The 22,181-nt window shown below is 39.9% G+C and overlaps 1 protein-coding gene across 1 annotated transcript in view; it reads right to left on the bottom strand.

Annotated features, from left to right (window-relative positions):
* The window catches only part of cpxm2 (carboxypeptidase X (M14 family), member 2), a 182,325-nt gene extending 168,946 nt beyond the window's left edge, over nucleotides 1–13,379 (bottom strand). Inside the window, exons 1-2 of the mRNA XM_043712660.1 lie at nucleotides 12,599–13,379; nucleotides 11,801–11,896 (exon numbers count right to left, since the gene is read on the bottom strand). Of these exons, the coding sequence (XP_043568595.1) occupies nucleotides 11,801–11,896; nucleotides 12,599–12,842 (340 nt within the window). The 5' untranslated portion in view covers nucleotides 12,843–13,379. The remainder of the gene's footprint in view (nucleotides 1–11,800; nucleotides 11,897–12,598) is intronic.
* Nucleotides 13,380–22,181: the final 8,802 nt, after the last annotated feature.

Raw genomic sequence — 22,181 nt, 5'->3', positions numbered from 1 at the left:
TATGATGAAACACAAACTGGAAAGTGTAGGTCTTTCTTCAGTGAAGATAGAGAGAACACATTTATCTAGCTTAAGTAATGAATCAGCAGGTGACCATGGAAAGACTAGGATTTGTGATAAGGTCATCATACGTGCACACACAGCAGCACATTAGAAGGTTTAATTAGCTGGACAGTACTTTAGGTCAACCTGAGGTACTAAAAGGCCATGTGTAAAATAAAAGTCTTCCCCTCCCTTTGTTAAGTGGATTGCATGGACCAGTTGGCCTTTCTCATTCAAGACCATCTTATGTTCTTAAGACACAAGTACATTTGATTCTACTAAACAATTCTTAAATAAACAGAATTCATATACAAATATATCTCATTAATTCTTCATGGACACTGACAGTAGACATCACAGGCAAAAGTAATAATTAATGCTGTAATATGGACATTTCTATTGGACATGCTTTTAACCAGAATATGCTTAAAAATGTATTGAAAAAAAACTTCTGTAATTTCTAGGTTAAAGTCAGGGAATAGGCATTGTTCATATTATCTCTCTTAATCCTAATCATTATGTATGGTCTACTTTAATAAAGCATTAAAATAACATCCATTTCTCAATTCAGAATAAACATTCAATCAGAAGAAATCTGTAAATCTGTCAGATATGTTATTGTTTTAATTAAATATTTCTCATCTTCTGTGCTAATGCAATCTAAAAATAATTAGTCACAATTTAAAGGGAAAGTCTTACATAGGAAGTTGATTATCTTAAACCTTTTAAGTTAAAGTTAACCAGATCAAACCATAATCTAAAATTTCCCATCACGACTGAAGTCAATGACTCTTCCTATTCCAGAAAGCGAATTCTAATTGCAGTCCCATTCTGTCTAAAGTTTACCACAATTATGCTCCATTTTGGGAAAGCAAATCTTAGCAGGACTTATACACTTCATGGTAAAATCCTAGGGAGTGCTGCTGAACAAAGAGACCTCGAAGTGCAGGTTCATAGCTCCTTGAAAGTGGAGTCGCAGGTAGATAGGATAGTGAAAAAGGCAATTGGTATGCTTTCTTTTATTGGTCAGAGCATTGAGTACAGGAATTGGGAGGTCATGTTGCGGCTGTACAGGACATTGGTGAGGCCACTATTGGAATATTGCATGAAATTCTGGTCTCCTTCCTATTGGAAAGATGTTGTGAAACTTGAAAGGATTCAGAAAAGATTGACAAGGATCTTGCCAGGGTTGGAGGATTTGAGCTGTAGGGTGAGGCTGAATAGGCTGGGACTGTTTTCCCTGGAGCGTCGGAGGTTGAGGAGTGACCTTATAGTGGTTTACAAAAACCTGAAGGGCATGGATAGGATAAATCGACAAAGTTTTTTCCCTGGGGTCAGTGAGTCCAGAACTAGAGGGCATAGGTTTAGGGTGAGAGGGGAAAAATATAAAAGAGAGCGAAAGGGCAACTTTTTCACACAGAGGGTGGTAAGTGTATGGAATGAGCTGCCAGAGGAAGTGGTGGAGGCTGGTACAATTACAGCATTTAAAAGGTATCTGGAGGGGTATATGAACAGGAAGGGTTTGGTGGGATATGGGCCAGGTGCTGGCAGGTGGGACTAGGTTGGGTTGGGATATCTGGTTGGCATGGACAAGTTGGACTAAAAGGTCTGTTTCCATTCTGTATACCTCTATGACTCTATGACTATAACTAAAATGAGCAACTTCACAAGCCTAATTTACTGACCGGATTTCTCAGGCAAGTGCAACACCAGGAAATGCATTCATCCACTGAACCTGATCCAGTTGTGAGGAAAATCATAAAGGCACCAAAACCATCTATTATTAGAAAGTAAACATCTATATTTTGTCGATCAGACTTTTATCTTGAGAAGGTTCTATTAGTACTACTGAGGTTTTAGGGATAACCCCCAGACATGAGGACCAATCAAGCTTGATACTTGAAACTTTCAAACTCTACAATCTTAATTCTACTCAGGAAGCATTTATTCTGTCCAATTTGATGGCTTTCATTGGAATAATGTATCATTTAAGAATAATCATTTACTTTTAGGAGATACTAGGATGTAATGTAAAGGTACTGTGCATTAAAATAAATAGGCCTCATACAAAAACAACAACAGGGATCACTGCTCTTCAACTCCATATTAGTACTTAGGAAATAATCAGCTCTGGTGAACCATATCCAATATATTTTATATCAAAAGTATCAAAACAAATTATTTCTACACTACAGATATCTTCTATCTAAAAGCTAAAAGCTATTCTTTGTGCTGTATTTGAATGCTATTTTAAACAATATTCTTGACCTTGTGGGCTACAGTTAAGTTTGCTATTATATAGTTCTGAACTTTTTACCCTAGTATTTATATCTCTTGCACAAATGCAATCCCACTTAGGATGCGTGATTGTAAATCTCTCATCACTCAGTTCACCTTTTCATATTAAAACATGCTAGTTCAAATATCAAGGCACATTTGGAAGTACTTCAGACATCTTAAAGTTGTTTCATGAAGTCTTTGCTAAAAGGAAAACCAGGAATGATGTTTAAATCTGTGATTTTATATTTTAGTTGAAGAAGTCCAATATATTCAGAGTAAAGTACTACCATAAGTTACAAACCAGAGAACAGGAAATTACGATCCAGACAACTGTGAGTTAGCAAAATAACATCCAGAAGAATCATAACATTTTCTAATTATTCATAAAGCTCAGCTTTAAAATTTGAATGAAATGGAGACATGCTCATGAATATTTTGTTTTATTGAGATTTCACAAGACAATGTAACCTCCATATAGCTTAGAGGACTCCAAGAACAGAAATTAACCTGTTAAACCATTGTATGTATAATTCTTCTAATTTTTTTTCATTTGAACCTATTTTTCTAATCTACTTATTCAGAGATATTTTGATACACCTCTGGATCAGGTGGGACTTGAACCCAAGCCTCCGGATCCAGGGTAGGAACACCATAAAATAGGTCTATCTCTTTTTTTAAAAAAATTACCTTCAAATGCTAGCACTTCATTTGTTGTTCTAAAGATAATTTGGCTTTTGATGTACCCAGCAAGTCACTTATTTATATCAGTTTGAGGTTAAAGGAGAAGGCCTATCATCTTACAGCCAGTAAGTACAATAAAGACTAATAAATGTCTGTAATGCCCATATCCTGAGAATTAGATTTTAAAATGCTTTGGCTTTTTTTATATCTAGTATTCTATGGTATTTTTGTGCAGGTTTGTGTTTATGGAAAAGATCTTCAAAACCTTTGCCAATGTAATATGAAATACAGACCAATTGATGACTAAAATATACAGTTTTGAAAATAATAGCTCTATCCATGACAGTTACCCTTCAAGATTCTGAATTTTCATATAATATATGCCCATCCACATTCTCCTTCACAAACTCTCACCCAATCACATCCATTCTCATTGTTATGTCTATCATGCAGTTCAAGTCTGTAAGCCTTATTCGTGCTTCAAAGGTCTGAGTCTTGCTTTCTTTGTAAATATTAAACATCAAAACATTTATAATGGAAAAACTCCAAAGAAATATGCCAATATTTATAATGGAAACGTTCTATTTTAGCAAGTCACCATTTTGCCAATAAGAAGTGATGAATTAACTGAATATTTCAAAATAGATTTCACAAAACTACTCTTATTTTGCCAAAGACTAAAATTTTCAAAACTTTCAAAATTAGATTTTAAAGAAATGTTTTAAAGTAAGTTTTATTTCATTACATGGTGATAAATACTGTACTTAGTTTCTTGTTCTTTATGGTCTTCAGTAAAGCTTTGACTTCAAGGGCTAACCTATGCCAGAAGCCTGGGCTTCAAGCAAATACTGGTGAAGCAATGTATGGTTCAAAAGCATACCTCACAAACATTGCAAAGGACACTCAATGCATCTATTGTGTATGCATTTTACAGAATTGTTCAACATTCAAATATTGAAGCAGTCCATTTTCAAGAGGTAATAGGCAAAAGGGTGTTTCCCAACATTCTATCAGGATTTTAGTGCTTCAATCTTTGCTTTTCCTAAATAATCAGTGTACTTTAATCTAATCCAGTAGACAGGAAACTGACAAGATTGGATTACTCCCTGACACTTACACCCTGACAGACACCTCACACATCTATCGTAGATGTCATGAAAAGCCAAAGATTTGGAGACGTCAGTGTTGGACTGGGATGTACAAAGTTAAAACTAACACAACACCAGGTTGTAGTCCAACAGGTTTATTTGGAAGTACTAGCTTTCGGAGTGCTCTCTTTCATCAGGTGATTGTGGAGAAAAATCCTTCACAATCACCTAATGAAGGAGCAGCACCCCGAAAGCTAGTGTTTCCAAATAAACCTGTTGGACTATAACCTGGTGTTGTGTGATTTTTAACATTAAAAGCCAATGGCATTTTAACCCTTCTCTGAAAAATCATTATGGCCTCGTAACTCAGTGACATCCAGTTTGCAGGGAACAGAGGATTTCCAAGGCAAGCAAAAAAGGAAAGTGATATAGGAGTGAGTTTGAGTCCTCCACAAGGAAGGATTGGATACCTGCAGACTTGGACTGCACACTGAAAAAGCCCTCTCGGCCATATCCGAAGTATACGAAATAAGGTAGGTGAACTTGCAGCGTGGGTTGGTACCTGGGACTTCGATGTTGTGGCTATTACGGAGACATGGCTAGAACAGGGACAGGATTGGCTGTTGCAGGTTCCAGGATTTAAATGTTTTAGTAGGGTCAGAGGTGGGGGTAAAAGAGGGGGAGGTGTGGCATTGCTTGTCAAAGATAGTATTACAGCGGTGGAAAGGACGATGGATGAGGACTTGCCATCTGAGGTAGTTTGGGCTGAGGTTAGGAATAGGAAAGGTGAGGTCACCCTGTAAGGAGTCTTTTACAGGCCTCCCAATAGTCCTAGAAACGTAGAAGAAAGGATAGGGAAGGTGATTCAGGAGATGAGTGACAGTAATAGGGTGGTTGTTATGGGGGACTTTAACTTTCCTGATATTGATTGGGAAAGCTATACCTCAAGTTCGTTAGATGGGTCAGTGTTTGTTCAATGTGTGCAGGAGAGTTTCCTGACACAATATGTAGACAGGCCAACAAGAGGTGAGGCCATACTGGATTTGGTTCTGGGTAACGAACCAGGCCAGGTGTTAGAATTAGAGGTAAGTGAGCACTTTGGGGATAGTGACCATAATTCGGTGATTTTTACTCTCGTGATGGAGAGGGATAAGTGTGTACTACAGGGCAAGAGTTATAGCTGGGGTCAGGGAAATTATGATGCGGTGAGGCATGACTTAGGATGTGTGGCTTGGAAAAGTAGACTCCAAGGCAAGAGTATAAATGATATGTGGAACTTGTTCAAGGGGCAACTATTGAGTGTCCTTGATAATTAATTACCTGTCAGGCAGGGAGGAAAGGGTCATGCGAGGGAGCCGTGGTTTAATAAGGAATTGGAATCCCTTGTTAAATGGAAGAGGGCAGCCTATCTCAAGATGAGACGTGAAGGTACAATTGGGGCGATTGAGAGTTATAGGGTAGCCAGGAAGGACCTGAAGAGAGAGCTAAAAGCAGCAAGGAGGGGACATGAAAGGTCCCGAGTCGGTAGGATTAGGGAAAACCCTAAGGCTTTCTATAGGTATGTTAGGAATAAAAGAATGACCACGGTAGGAATAGGTCTAGGCAAGGATAGTCGGGGGAAGTTGCGTGTGGAGGCGGAAGAGATTGGGGAGACACTGAATGAATACTTTTCTTCAGTATTCACTCAGGAACAGGGCATTGTTGGCGATGAGAATACTGAGGCACAAATAAGTAGAATGGATGGCTTTGAGGTATGTAGAGAAGAGGTATTGGAAATCCTGGAAAAGGTGAAAATAGATAAGTCCCCTGGGCCTGATGGCATTTATCCTAGGATTCTCTGGGAAGCAAGGGAGGAGATTGCAGAGCCATTGGCCTTGATTTTTATGTCCTCTTTGTCTACAGCAGTAGTGCCAGAAGACTGGAGGATAGCAAATGTGGTTCCCTTGTTCAAAAAGGGGAGTAGGGATAGCCCTAGTAACTATAAGCCGGTGAGTCTCACTTCTGTTGTGGGCAAAGTCTTAGAGAGAATTGTAAGGGATAGGATTTATGCACATCTAGATAGGAATAATGTGATCAAGGATAGTCAGCATGGTTTTGTGAAGGGCAAGTCATGCCTCACAAACCTTATTGAATTCTTTGAAAAGGTGACGAAGGAGGTTGATGAGGGCAAAGCGGTAGATGTGGTATATATGGATCTTAGTAAGGCATTTGATAAGGTTCCCCATGGTAGGCTACTGCAGAAAATACGGAGATATGGCATTGAGGGTGAGTTGGAGGTTTGGATTAGGAATTGGCTGGATGGAAGAAGACAGAGGGTAGTAGTTGATAGCAAAGTTTCTTCATGGAGTGCCGTCACTAGCGGTGTTCCGCAAGGATCTGTTTTGGGACCATTGCTGTTTGTCATTTTTATAAATGACCTGGAAGAGGGGGTAGAAGGTTGGGTGAGCAAGTTTGCAGATGATACGAAAGTCGGAGGAGTTGCTGACAGTGAGGAAGCATGTGGCAGGTTACAGCAGGATATAGAGAAGCTGCAGAGCTGGGCAGAAAGGTGGCAAATGGAATTCAATCTGGAAAAGTGTGAAGTGATTCATTCTGGAAGGTCGAATTTGAATACAGAATACAGGGTGAAAGGCATGTTCTGGGAATTTTGGTGGGGGACCTCTAGTCGTGTATTACTTTGTATCCAACGCCGTTTTATTCATATCACATATTATTTGATGGGGATAGTGTCAGGAAGGTATTATCTGTATCTAACACGATCTCGTAACTGTCCTGGGAGAGTTTGATGAGGACCATGTCGAAGAAGCCTCACTTAATATCCAAATATACACGAACCCTGTCATACCAGTGTTTGATGTGGAAAGTCGGAGGGAGGTTTACCACAAAGATCTACACAGTGCATGAGTAGACACATCGGCCCTCTGAGCCTGCGCCCTTATACTTGGTAGTGTGGATGAGCAGAGGGATCTTGGTGTCCATGTACACAGATCTCTGAAAGTTGCCACCCAGGTAAATAGTGCGGTGAGGAAGGCATATGGCGTACTGGCTTTTATTGGTAGAGGAATTGAGTTCGGGAGTCCTGAGGTCATGATGCAGTTGTATAAGACTCTGGTGCGGCCGCATCTGGAATATTGTGTGCAGTTTTGGTTGCCATACTATAGGAAGGATGTGGAGGCACTGGAACGGGTGCAGAGGAGGTTTACCAGGATGTTGCCTGGTATGGAAGGAAGATCGTATGAGGATAGACTGAGACACTTGGGGCTGTTTTCATTAGAGAAAAGAAGGTTTAGGGGTGACTTGATTGAGGTGTACAAGATGATTAGGGGGTTAGATAGGGTTGACAGTGTGAACCTTTTCCCGTGTATGGAGTCGGGTATTACAAGGGGGCATAGCTTTAAATTAAGTGGGGTAGATATAGGACTGAAGTTAGGGGTAGGTTCTTCACTCAGTGAGTCGTAAGTTCATGGAATGCCCTGCCAGTAGCAGTGGTGGACTCTCCCTCTTTATGGGCATTTAAGCGGGCATTGGATAGGTATATGGAGGATAGTGGGTTAGTATAGGTTAGGTGGGCTTGGATCGGCGCAACATCGAGGGCCAAAGGGCCTGTACTGCGCTGTATTCTTCTATGTTCTATGTTCTATGTTCTATCCCCATATCTACATGATGGTAGGCTTTCCCATTGAGCCATGAGTTGCCCAGTGAGCAATGAGACCTAATAGGCCTAATACTTCAGGCCTAGGACTTATACCAGCAATGAGTTTTGTATTCACCTTGTTCCAGCTGCCCGAAACTCATTCACATTTTCTAACAGTATCATGAGTGTTCTTACCCCAACTACTGCAGGCATTCAAGAAGGCAGCTCACCATCAATTTCACCAGTGCAATGAGGGATGGGTGATAAATACTGCCCCAGTCAACATTACCCACATTCCCTGAATCCATTAAAACAGTTAATGTCCAATGCTGTTCAATATTATATGGTACAGGATAAAAAGGATAACAAGAGCAGTTAATAAAAATAAACTTAATTTGTACTTTTGTGGCAACTTTCCAGAACTGCTTTGAATAGCATTTTCTCATGCATCAATCTGAGCAGACTGTCTATTGAAGATAATGAACCAGAAGAGATAGTATAGTCAGGCCTCACACAGCTTTCACATCTGTGAAGCACCAACAGCGAGGGCAGAGAATCTTGCTAAATTTCACATTTCTCCCTCACTACTGACTGAACTGAATTTGCCAACTCACCACTGAATGGATATCAAAACTTAAGTTTTGCTGGTCTCAACACTTTTGCCAAGTGCCTCATCAGGAAGATCAAAGAGTGATTTCACAAACAAAAAGTGTTTACTGATGAATAATGAGCATTGAATTCAGCACAGAAAATGGTTTAATGATATTGATATTAATATTAGTGAAGAAGCACTATAAACTCAAAGCAGCCAAACTATTTTGTTTGAAGAAAAACTGATAAAAAATTATAAATCCATTCTGCAATTACAATGGCTTGTTTTGAGATGGGTTTCATCTACTTAAACACATAAGAACGTGTGAATCAGGAACAGGAGTCGGCTATTCAGTCTCTTGAGCCTGCTTTGCCATTTGTTCAGATCGTGGGTGATCTAACTGTAACCTCAAATCCACATTTCTGCCTCCTCCGATCACCGTTCACCCACAAAAATGTATTTACCTCTGCCTTAAAGCTATTCAAGAACTTTGCTTCTACCACCTTTTAAAGAAACAAGTTCTAAAGATTCACAAACCTCTAAGAAAGCCTAAAAAATGTCACCTCATCTGTGTTATAAATGGGCAGCCCCTGATTTTAGATTCTCCCATTACAGGAGAAAACTTCTCCTCAACTACTTTGTCAAGGCTACTCAGGTTCTTATATGTTTCATTCAAATCACCTCTTATAAATTTGAATGGATACAATGCAAAAAAGTCTGTCCAACCTTTCATCATAAGACAACAACTATCCACTCCCTAATTCCAGATATTCATCTGGTAAACTTTCCCTGAACTGCCTCCAATATCTTCCATCCTTCAGATTCAGTCTCATCATTGCCCTGTATAACTGAAGCATCCCTCCTTTAGTATTCAATTCACCTTCTGGTAAGTGGTAGCATTCTATTAGCTTTCCTAATTACATGCTGCACCTGTGTACTAACTTTTGCAATTCATACAGAAGGACACCCAGATTCCTCTGCATCTTAGAGCTCTGCAACTCTCACCATTTAGATAATGCACTTTTTTCTTTTTGTGATATTTTAATGAACAATTCTAGCTAAATATGGATGGTGGATTGCTCTCTTGATTTTTTTTTTCAAACACATTGGTATATACTTATTCTGTGTATTCTGAAATACCCCTTAAATCTCTGGCACTGCATCTATATTGACATATTCTTTAAACTAATTTGCCAATTCATGTTAGCCAGCTCTGTTGTCATATTGTCATAATTCACCTCACTGAAATTTTAAAAACTAATCTGGTACCTCCTCCTTTCTCAAACTAAATGTAAAATTTGAACATTAATCTTACCTCATTGCACAAAACCAAATCAGGTAGAGTGTGCTCTCTGACCTTACTCTTTGAATTTAATATTTACAAAGAAAACATTTTAAATTAATATAAATTTATTAGCCTAAGATTAATTGTATTTTAGACTTTAATACTTTAAATTAGAGAAAGACATTTAATTTTCGAAATTCTGCACTATCTATACTTACTGTAAGGCAATGCTACAAAACCTTCACCAACGGATTCAAAAATATCCATATTAACAAAGGTATTTTTAACTTGATTACAGTGAAGTCAGCTAAAAGCAGCTTAAACTGAAGCCATGAACTAGGCTCTTCATGCTAGAATTAGTTTGCTGTGCTTTCTATCATAAGGAAATTGTTCTGATGGGGTTAATGCTAAAGAATGCACTACACTCCACCCAATTTGATCATTTCAAAGAACTTAGGTGGGAAAGGTGGACTATCTTAACTCATACCTGATTGCTGTCATGCAATAAACTATACCTTGCTTCCGGCAAGAACCTCTTCTCCTTAGACATCCTGGTGAAATTCCTCTACCACTGTAGACACAGTAGGCCTTGCAGACCAACCAGAAAATAAGGAAGATGGAGTTATATAACCGACCACATGTAGGCAATGGTTGGCATTGTATGTTCACGTGACAAGTTTGAATTTTGAAAGTGCTTAATTAAAACTGGCAAATATTTTGTTTGACCTTTTACCTCATGTATTTGTAATCAGCCCAAGAGCAAGCTTACAATCTACACGTGAACATGGACCTTGTCCAATCATTTATTCCCAAGCAGTATTTCAATCAAATATTTACTGCCTGGTTTAATTTATCAACATTATTGGACAGTTAATCCATAAACCATGATGTCTGGTTCAAAGATTATTCTGGTTCAAAGACTACAGCATTATCACCTTTAACAACATGGAAGCCTATTGTGTTTACCATGACACAGAAATGCAGGACAGTAATTTGTTCACATGGTAAATATTGACATTGGTTTGCAGAAATAATGACTGGTGTATATAATGTGTAGTAATAGAGATAGCTGTCAAATATTTAACAAATTTTATTACAGTTAATTATCATTCAAAATTTAATATTATAATAAAGATTAGGCCATTAGAACTGGCAGAAAATAAAGAGCAAAAACGTGGGTGACCATAACGTTTGTATTAAATTGTAATATGTGATTCATCAAGCTATTCTGGGAGTCAAAATAGTTCCAAACATTATTCATTTTAAATAAACCTACAATTTCCTGTCCACATATGAGCTATGACTATATTACCTTCTTTATTTACAGGATATTAGCAGCCAAAGAAAATATTAATGCATTTAATAATGAACAATTTGAGAAATATGATTGCAGTACATAAATTAGAGTGAGGCATATGTATATTTTTTCTGGTTCTTGACACAATTTCAGGCTGAAAGAATAGTAGAAAGTATAACTACAAAACTAAAATTATCTGTTATAGTGTGCAGAAAATTAATAAATGGATATTCACTTTTCCTCGTCAATAAGGCATTACAGTCATTAGCATTGTTTAAATTCCCTTCACATGCTGGTTAAATATACAGAGATCGCCTGAGACCACTGTTTGTAGACTTCTATGACTCTATGTTCCTTAATTCATACTAAGTCAACTTTTTACTTCTATGTTTTACTCCTATGTAAACTGATAAAAGTAATTTAATCTGTTAACATGTTTGAGGAACTGTCCAGCCTCCAATTATGTCTGTATATATTGGCCTATGTTATTAAATTTTATACACTAAATAATATGTACTGTGTTTCATCACTGATTTATGTAGGTCACTAGAAATATCACTTAATAATCCATTGGTGGGAAGTTGGAACAGTGGAGTTTTCAATTCACAGTATCACTCAGTGCCACACGTATAGATAATGTCACTGAATTTATTTCACGGGGTATGTACGCAGAGAAGCTTCAAGTTATGTGCCTGTTGCTACACTTGCCATGCCTGCAGAGATACTTATTCAGTATTGACGAATTCTAAACACTTTCACATTTTACAATCCAAATTGTTGCAAATATTCAAATGTACAGAAATCTAATTTCAAACTATAATATCTGAGTGCCAATCAGAATTAATTTTCAGAAAAGTAGACCGGGCAAGTCAAGGATAATATTAAACATGACACCACTCACTCTCAATCTTTTCTTCAGCGGCTTTGTAGGTTTCTTGACTGCTATTTGGCGTTTTTCCATTGGCTTTTTTATCAGTTTTTTTATTTCCGTTTTTGACTAGAAAATGAGAATGTATGAACAATCTTATGAGACAACATCAAACTGATGGCTTCAATGTCATTGTAATAGTCAATTTTCAGAGCTAGGTTAACTGTGCATTATTAAGACTTATGGTAAAATCGAGTTCATATTTTGTAAAACAAAATCCGGCTTAAACGTCTTTTATGCTTTCGATTTTGCTTCGCAAGTGGCCGTGAAGTTTGTTTAAACATGAACTATTCTGAATGATTCACTTGGAAACCATTATTCAGTGAAACATTTCTATAGTTTCGCGCTCCTTGCAATTATCCATTTAGTTTGAGGGCAGTATTTTATTACCATAACATTCGCGGGTGATGGGATTTGCTCGCTCTCCAAGTTGTATTCACCCGGGCTCGGAACTAACTCTTGCAAAGTTTCAGAAGGAACTTTCCGTCACACGGTGTCGCATGGCATTGTTTACAAACCTCGGGCTACACTGAGAATCTGTTCTCCTGCCTATGCAACAATAATCCCTCACGTGAAAACTTTTACTTGAACGTAAGTGGTTTCTTCCGTACTTTGAAACGCGCCCAATCTTAAAATCGTTTACTTTTTAAAAGTTGCACATTGGCTTGCACTTTTTTTTTAAAAAAAGGCGCATTTTCATGTAGAATGTGCATTAGAGAATAACTCGGTATTGATGTGAATCGGTTGGTTTTTAATGACTGTCAGTCTTACCTGCACCGAGGCGTTTCTCCTTATCCTTCTTTAATTCCGCCTTGAGCCGCCTCTCCACAGGACTCTCTGGGCTCCTTCGGCGCTCCTCGGGGTAGTAGTAGTGAGGCTGTCTGGAAATGATCTCCTGCAGGTAGTAATCATGGACTTCTCCAGGGTCCCCAAAGGCAGCACCTGCCAAGATCACTAGCCCCCACAAGCAAAGACCAACAACTGCAACACAACAGCCACGGGTCAGGGCGTACATTGTAGGAACTTCCTCCAGGTTCAACTCGATCCACCAAAACAAGTGTGGCCAGACACGTCTATCGATTCTTCTGTGTTAATTACGTTTTTTTTTCCCCCCCAAAAGTCACCAACTTTGAAAAGCTGATGAGCCTGAACGGAGCCGGCCCATGTGCTTGGAAATGCGTCAGACACAGGGAAAGCAGAGAGTTGAGTCTGGGTGCTGGCAGGTGACCTCGGTCCTAGCTCCGGGCTGTCTGGAGCTCTTGGCCAAATACAGAGGCACTGTACAACTTCCAGCGACACAAAATACTCAGAGCCATGACTGCTTGCAAAGAATCGGAAAGGCTGTTACTTTGAAAGAGGCTTGGCAGCGGTCACCAATTCTTAAATCTTCTCCAGCCTCTAACAAAACAATATCAAGAAATGTTTTTATCTCTGTATGGGCTGATGCCTGCAGGTTAAACGCTTTTTTCTCTCTCTCTCTCTGCTGGCTTTAGTGAATGCCTTGCCAGCGTGGCTGCCTTAACGGGTCAGCTCCAGAGAGAAATCTAAATTCTTTTGAAATCAATTGTTCGCTTTCCTGAGTTCACATTAAGTGAAAGGTATTTGTTTTCCCTGAATTAGTTAGTAGCTGTCTCCGGCTGTCGGTTCTTGCAGAAACCGCTGTGCGTGAAAACACAGACAGAAAGTGAGGATTGTTCAATTAATAGGCACAGCATGAGTGCAGAGATAAGTTAGCAGAAAGTACTGAGTGCTCGCTCGCTACAGTGATCTGCAAATTTCTCTCTCTCTCTCACTGTCTTCCACAGACACGTTTCAGATGTGAGGCAAGTTTAAACACAGCCAGTATGGCTGCACTATTAATCTTTTCCCACTGTCACAAAGAATCATTTCACAGGCTGAGGAATATTCTCAGCAACAGAAGACACCATTTCATATCTGAGCTTTCGCTCCGACTGAATAAAACTAGCCATCGTCAGAGTCTTTCAAATCTTTCAGCATCACTGGGTGCCAAGAATTGGAAAGTTTGCAGAAGGCAACTGTTAAAGCGAGCAACATAATTTAGCAAGTTTCCGAAGCCTGTTTACTTCATCAACCTGTTTTCCTTCGAGTCGAAATGCACTGGAGGTAATGTGCTCAGTATTTTTTTTCCTTCTAAGGGCTATAGGCCCCGTGATGTAAATACAGCATTCATAGTCCATCGCGGGATTATTAATTATATCAATATACACATTTCCAGGGTGACCCATGTAAAGTTAGATCTGGCAGTGAATGGAAATGAAAAGAATCTCTTATTTCAGCAAAGCTCAGAGTGGGATCTGTGGAATTATCTGTTAATTCCATGTCCATATTACTTTACAATTGAAAAGTAACACCAGCACATAATTCTGCAGAATCATTGACTGTCTCACAATATAATTCTAGGAATTTAATTTTATATTCCAAATAGTTACAATCTCAACACCCAGTCGGGTACAATTGACTGCATTGGTAGCTGGCTGTTTGTTTAACCCAAACTCTCAGTGTAACCTCCTGAATCTGAATGAGATTGGCGATCAGTTTGTACAATTTATAACAGGCTAAGACCGGTTATTATTGGAGCTCTGCCCTCTTTAAAACGCTAGCCACGTCGAATTACTTATCACAAGCAGCTGTTCCACCAGAAAATGGGGACTTTGCTTCTGTTTATGAAGAAATGTATATTTCTATACTGATACCTATCAGGTAAAATTATGTAAGGTTTTGTCTGGCAAGAAGCGTACTGTGTTATATGCAAATTGCTCGCATCACTGTAGCTCCTATGTGCACAATCCCCCAGGCCCCCGCACCCAGTGTTTGGTTACTTGGTGAACCCGCTCACTGACTCGTGTTAGGAAACACGAAGCCTTATTCCTGTTACCTTTCTTGGAATATGGAAATGAATAACAGTTTAGTAATCCCTCATAACTTTTTCAGTCTGCTACCAGCAAGTATTTCTCAACTGTTTGGTCGTTAACTGTTTAACTTGCTGAAGAGACGCTTGAGAATGGAGTGCCTTCTCCAATGTGAACATTTAAGGACGAGATTTCCTTTGGTGTTCCGTCGATGCTCCAAGCTGATTGTCTCGACGTGGGCCACTCACTCAACTTCATTGAAAACTAGTAAAGCAACGCCCCGAGTAGAAAATCCTCCTCTTTCCCGGTCTCTATCCCTGTAGTCCCCTCTAGCTTTGCAAACCTGAGAGGTATCTGTCCTCTTCGCCGAATCGAAATGGTGATAGGACAGAAGGAGTCCAATCGGCCCGTTGCGTCAGTGTTAGCTGTCTAAAGGAACAATTCATATAGATCCATCTGCGGTCCATTCATAGCCTTTTCAGAAAATAATCTAATTCTCTTTTCAAGGCATTTGTTGATCTTGCCTACACTATTGGGACAGTACATTCTGGATCCTAATCACTTGCTACATTAGAAGTTTTTTCCCTCATGTCACCATTGTTTCCTCTACCAATTTCCCTCGGTCTCCTCTATACCATCCCTTTAGCAATGGTTCCACCTAGTAGACTAGCTTCTCCTCATTAGCTCAGTACAGATCCCTCATGGTTTTGAATACTTGTATCAAATTTCCTCCCAATCCTGTCTTCTCCAAAGAAAACAACCCCAATATCTCCAACCTGGTACTCTGACTGAAGTTGGAAAGGTACACTTCTTCACTGGTCACAACAAATTGTAAATTTAACCAGATTGGTGATCCAGCCATTTCGTTAAACCTCTGTCTATCAAGCTCAGTATTGAGAATGAGTTGGCCAAGTTTCTTCAGTCAACAACAAATAACCAGTGTACGAGATTACTCAAACAAAAATTCACAGACAGTTTTGATTATGCAAATATGACTAGCTTTAAGTAAACCTAATTTACTGGGGAGAAACAAAGGAAAATGAAAAATTGACAATGTTAATTTGGAAGCTCTTTGGTTATGTATTAATTATAGTCATGACAAAAAGATGTCATGGACTGTCTAAAATGTTGTTCTGATTCCAAATTGACTCTGTACTCCCTAGTGGCTCACAGTGCAGAACCTCTGGAATGGGTGTACCTGGTTGAATTCCCTACTGTTCAGATGATGGGTAGATTCCAATGAATGCTATCCTGGAATCCTCCATGAGGAATTCACATTAAAAAGCTACAGCGAAGACATTTTGCATGCAGGGAAAGTCGATGAGCTCCTGGATTGAATCAGGCTGCCTCCCAGGATGCTCATTTGCTCCTTTCGTGCTTGCTCACTTAGCGCCTGTTTGCATTCTCACAGCATACTCACTTTACCATCCCTTTCTGTGCCTTGCCTATTAATACATTAACTCTTTGGCCAGAACTAAAGTAATACTATATTGACATGTTCTTTTCTGCAGATAAACAGATAAGATGTTTGTCATGCTTTGCAAAAAGAATCTGGAGGGAGTTGGTGGAACACCTTGCTCTACAGCACACGATGTCAATCTAATACCTACAGCTCCCAACTGTCTGCATGGCAAACACACTACATGTGTATTCAAAGGATTGGCCAACTCAGAAACTGGGTGGGGGATAGTCCTCAGTCCAGTCAAGGTTGAGCTACTATTGTTCAGGGGGTCCTAGTACCATCAGTCATGGGCACAGACTACACATTGTCCAGTCCACGGTAATCATAGTAGGTCAGCAACATGACTGACATAGTATTTGTCAATGTTATGCACACACAATTATCAACTGCAGTCTTAAAAAGCATTTTAACAACAAAACTACCTACAAGCGAGTAACCAGGCTAATGGCTTGGGAATGTGGAGATGGTAGAGCTGAAGGCCAGGCATGGACAACTGAGGGCTCAGAACAACTGTGACAATAATAAATATTGGGCCAGAAATAGTCCATGGAGTGGTGCAGGAAAAGTTTTTGAGTTTTTGCATATTGTAGTGTAAATTAATGTTTTTATTTGGATGTCTGAGAGAAAAGTGTAAATGTGTACATTAACCAAATTGACCCACAGCTCTTTTAAGGTACAAACCAATTGGTGCTCATAACATAGACACCAGAAGAAATCAGTATGGGAAAACACTTGGAATTGGTCTTAAAGATTCACCTCATACTTTGGGTGTGCTGCTGGAGTCTGCCACTCTGCCAAGGGGCAGTTTGCTGCGATGTTATAATTCAGTTTCAGGCTGCTTGCCTTGTTAGCTAAATTCGAGGACTGAGATGAAGGAGAATAGGAGGGAATGTGATCATGAGCCAACAGCAAGCGGTATGCAGGAGAGCCAAATAGCAGGAACTAGCAAACCTGTTCCTCCCAGCTCATTAAGGCAGACATTTTTGAAAAAGAAAACTAACATTTTTACTGATGTTGCTTGAAGGAAAGCAATTTTCAGAATGGGTCCTAACACAGGTGTTAAGCCCCTTAAAACTGTTTCCAATGGAAGATTAATGTCTTTTCAAGCAGTTGTCAGGAACACCTTACAATGCCTGTTCCAACATCATGCTATGATTCCAACACTGCTTGGGTTTGGGAGATTAGTCCGTTAAATTGGACCTCTGTACTTGTTATCCAATCACTCAGCTAAATAATTTAAGTTGTATTGTAAAAAACAATTTTTTCACATTAATTTAGTGATGTTGCTTCCCCCTGTTGTGAAAAATTCTGGAATGTTCAGCACCTCAAGCTAGAGAAAAGAGATAAGAATAATTAATTTGATTATTACATTACCCAGGCTGTCCAATCCAGATAACTTTTTCAGTCATTACAGGAGACTCCTTAATAAATAGGAAGGTGGTTGGAATCTTCACTGGCAGCAGTGAGTCATACAATTCCACAGCGAAGATTCTGACCTAATGGGCTGAATTATACAATACATTGATTGCAAGAATTGGCTGACCCTTTTACAAGTGCTATGTGAGAAGGAATCTGAAAAATGATCTTTCGGTGTGAAAATGCCATCTGAAAAAATAATTTTGAATGTCTGATTTCTTTGAGCTTAGATGCAAAACTGAAGGGCTAAATCAGAACAATGGAATTAATTGAAGTCAATTATTCTGTTAACTAATGTCATTTATTTGATCATCTTGATAGTTTCATCATTAATGTGTATAGTAGCTTGGTGGTGTGTTACTGGATTAGTAATTTGAACCCATGGTAGGAGAGGAATTTAAATGTAGTTAATTAAATAAATGTGGAACAGAAAACTCATATCAAAAAGCTAACCTTATAGCAGTCTGAAATAAAAGGGTTATAGTTAGAAATGTGGCAGAGTTGGATGAGAGATCCAACAAAGCATATCTCAACTCTAGGATAACATCCTTTTTACAACTGCGAAACATCAAGGCAAGATTGCTTGAGGTGGCAACAAGTTGCCTTTTAAGGAAGATGATTGCTTATTAACAAACTTATTATAAACATGTATCTCTTCATTGATTAGCAGTACTTTCCTATTTTACCAACCACACCAAGCAAACTAGACACTTGGCACTTGCACCAATTGTTCAGGACACGCTGCATGGGTATTACACACACAGACATGCACATGTGCATGCACGCCATCCACAGACATTGGCATCAAACATGTACCAGCTTTGAAGAACCCTCATGATACATCTCTAAACCACTTGCAGAATGTTTCTGCACTTTCATGCAGCAGCAAGGACACTTTGCACTCGGGAATACGCACCCAGCTGTTTGCATCTTCAGGCTGTCTGCTCACTGCTGTAATGCTCACTCGCCGAGACTACCTGAATGCGACTTGATTTTTTTCTCAGCCAGAAATACTAGGCTCACATTGCTGCTTTATTACCTTGCCACTTAGCAAACACACAAACACAGGAAGTTTATTGTAGCTGTCAGCTGGCCTCAGATAGCCTTTGGTGATGGGTGCCAGCTGTAAGTCAAGGGCAGCCTCCAATACCAGTCCAGGGGCTTGGAAACAGTCAGTCAGCTTCTCCAGAAAGTCAGAGTCAGGATTCTTACTTTGTGAGGAGTGAGGAGCTGAACGTCAAGCAGCCCACATTCAGCTTGACTATTTCTGCCCTAATAGGGGCTGTTTTTCTTTTGGCATAAAACCAAGACATGAAGTAAGAGAGACAAAAGTGTGTGGCGCAGCATTTACTTTCATTGCAAGTGATGTCATGTCTCAAGCAAGTAATTAGCCAGCACTGAGGACACGCAGGGTGTGTGTTAGTTGGGATTGGAGTGAGTAACAGTGAATGAGGGAAGATATTACAGGTACTGGTGAGAACAGTAGAGCATGAGCCTTGATCGGGGTGGCAGCAGTGGCAGAGAGTGAGTTTGAGGAGGTGGACAGAAAATGGTTTCTCTTACATTGGTAGAGGGGAGCAGGCCACTGACTCTCTTCCTACACTTCTCTGCATTCCTCCTGATTGCTGAGGCTGCACTGACCTAAGTAGCTATGTCTGACCAAGCTGCTATGGTCGGGGGCTGTGACCTCCTCTAATGATCCTGGCAGCAGAGGAAGTTCTGCCTCTGCACCACCCTATCCAGGGGCACCTGCAGGTTTCTGCAGGTACACAAAGTGGGATACCAATGTCTGCCATGTCTACGGCAAATATCAAGATCCATTCAAGGCAGCTCCAGACTAGCAGTGCTTGTTTGAGGGGCGTGGGGAACAACGGTTAATTTAAAAATGGTGCCGGAGCCTGGGATGTTGGAATCCTGATAACCTGCTAGAGAATGGCAGGTGATAAGATGGGGTGAGAATCATGTGAGAGGGGCACCAGCGGGGTGGCATCAGCAGTAAATGGGTTTGGTAAGATACAGTGAGATTTGGCAGAGAGAAACCATCCATGAGACTTGATAGAACTGGCACTGAGCTCAAACAATTGTAAAATTCAGCCCTACATGGCTACTGAATTGTGAGAAGGACGTGTCAAGTTCACAAATGTCCCTGAGAGAATGAGATCTGCTCACCTTGCTTATTCTGCTGTATATCTGACTGCATATCAGGAGCATTAAGGTTGACTTTTAGTTGTCCTTTGATGTAGCCTAGCAAGCCACTCAGCTATACTCAAGAAGGCTTCTCACCATCATCTTCTCATGGGAAAATTCAGGAAGTACAATACTTGTTGGTCTTGCTAGTAACACTAATATCTTATGAATGAATGCATTTCAATGGTTCAGCAGTGTTTGGAATTTCTATGGACTCACTTAAAATTAGAAGTAATACCTGTGCTGTAACATTCAAAAAAGAAAATCAATGCATTCTTTGTCCTTTTACCTAATCATTAGTATTTTTGATTCTAACTTTTCCAAAAGTCCGGAGTAAGTATCTATTAAAATAGTCTGGAAACTTAAATTTAGAGCGAGTCAGGAATTTGATTCAGCCCAGACCAATAACTCAACCTAAATGTGGTACAACTGACAGATTCTTTTAAAATGAATAGTATTTTACAGCTGTAAATTTCATTGGCGTTACAGTCAATATAATATCAAAAGTAACCTCATCAATGAGGACTTTTAGATAAATTTAGTTTACATAAAATTCAGTTCTAGTGATAAGATGAGTTCGTGCTGTTCCAGTTATATTTCGGAAAAAAGTTGTCTTTCTGCACTGCCTGGCTATTTTTACTGTTTTCTTTTGGCAACAGTTATTAAAATTATTTATGGCTTATAAATTGTTTGATTCGTTTTTTTTTTACAAATGGTTAGCAAAAGAACCAGAAGATGAGAAATGAGAATTGGAAGGGGATTCAATGATAACTTCCAAAAGAGAATTCACTGAAGAGCACATTAGTTGATTATTTAAATAGAAAAATGTGCAATGATATAGGGAAAGGTTAAGGGAGCTACACTAAGTCATGCTCATTTCATAGATTCATGGAGTTATACAGCACAGAAGCAGACTCCTCAGTCCAACTCACGCAACAATGCGCACATACCCCAAACCGATCTAGTTCCATTTGCCAGCATTTGGCCCATATTCCTTGAAATCTTTCCTTTTTATTTACCCATCCAAAAGCCTTTTTAATGTTGAAAGTTACAGTCTGCACCACCTCCTCTGGCAGTTTGTTCCATACATGCACCATCCTCTGCATGAAAAAGTTGCCCCTCAGGCCCCTTTTAAATCTATCCTCTCTCACCTAAAACCTGTGCCCTCTAGTTTTGGATTCCCCTACCCTGGGAAAAAAAGATCTTGGTTATTCACCCTATCCATGTCTCTCATGATTTTATAAACCTCGATGAGGTCATACCTCAACATCCGATGCTCCCGGGAAAAGAAGCCCTAGGCTATTTAGCCTCTTCCTCTGCCTCAAACCGTTCAATCATGGCAATATTCTTGTAAATCTTTTCTGAATCCTTTCAAGTTTAACAACATCTTTCTTACAGCAGGGAGATCCGAACTGAACGCAGTATTCTAAAAGTGGCCTCCCAGTGTCCTGTACAACTGTAACGTGACATCCCAACTCCCATACTCAGTGATTATTTGTATATGATTTAAGCTTTTAAGGGTGGCATGGTGGTTCAGTGATTAGCACTGCGGCCTCACTGCACCAGGGACCCGGGTTCAATTCCAGCCTTGGGCACCTGTCTGTGTGTAGTTTTTATATTCTCCCCATGTCCTCCTGCAGTCCAAAGATCTGTAGGGCAGGAGAATTGGCTATGCTAAATTGCCCATAGTAATAGGTGCATTAGTCAGGGGTAAATATAGGATAGGGGAATGGGTCTGGGCGGGTTACTCTTTGGAGGGTCAGTGTGGACTTGTTGGGCCAAAAGGCCTGTTTCCATGCTGTAGGGAATCGTTATTGTCAAGTGTACTCAAGAACAAGAGTACAGGAAAAGTGCACGATGTTGCCACACATGGTGCCATCTTGGGTACAAAGATACCTTGGTACAAAATTTAGGTTTAAGTAGTAACACAGAGAAACATAGCTAAAATTACAACATTGCCATTGCTCTTGGTATAAGTAGAGAAATAAAGTTGGAGATTAACATTACAGACCTTTCTAGTATTACGTGGAAAAATAAGAATAAAGGTAAAAGTTTGACAGTCCTTCCTAAGTGCACTCCCTGTAAAGGCTCAACCTTTTTCTCTTTGGCCCATGTTCTGGGATTCCACAAGTGCTGGGGGACCGACACTTTGGGGTCACTGTAACCACGCTGGGGTTAGGCCCAGAACTGCTTCCCTACATCGACTCTCCGGCCAACACCGCTCTGGTCCCACAGCCGCTCCATGTACCAACCTTCCAGCCAACACTGCTCCGGGCCCACAGCCGCTCCATGTATCAGTCCTGCAGCAGAATAATGCATGGGATCCACAGCCACTGCCTTGCAAGCATGCCTTCATCATCACCCTCTCTACCTGTGACTCCATTTCCAAGGAACTGTGCAATTGCTCCCCAAGATCTTA

Source organism: Chiloscyllium plagiosum, chromosome 22 (genome assembly GCF_004010195.1).
Source record: "Chiloscyllium plagiosum isolate BGI_BamShark_2017 chromosome 22, ASM401019v2, whole genome shotgun sequence".
Classification (NCBI taxonomy): Eukaryota; Metazoa; Chordata; class Chondrichthyes; order Orectolobiformes; family Hemiscylliidae; genus Chiloscyllium; species Chiloscyllium plagiosum.
The sequence above is the reverse complement of the archived record's forward strand: the minus strand, read 5'-3'. Positions and strand labels throughout refer to the sequence as shown.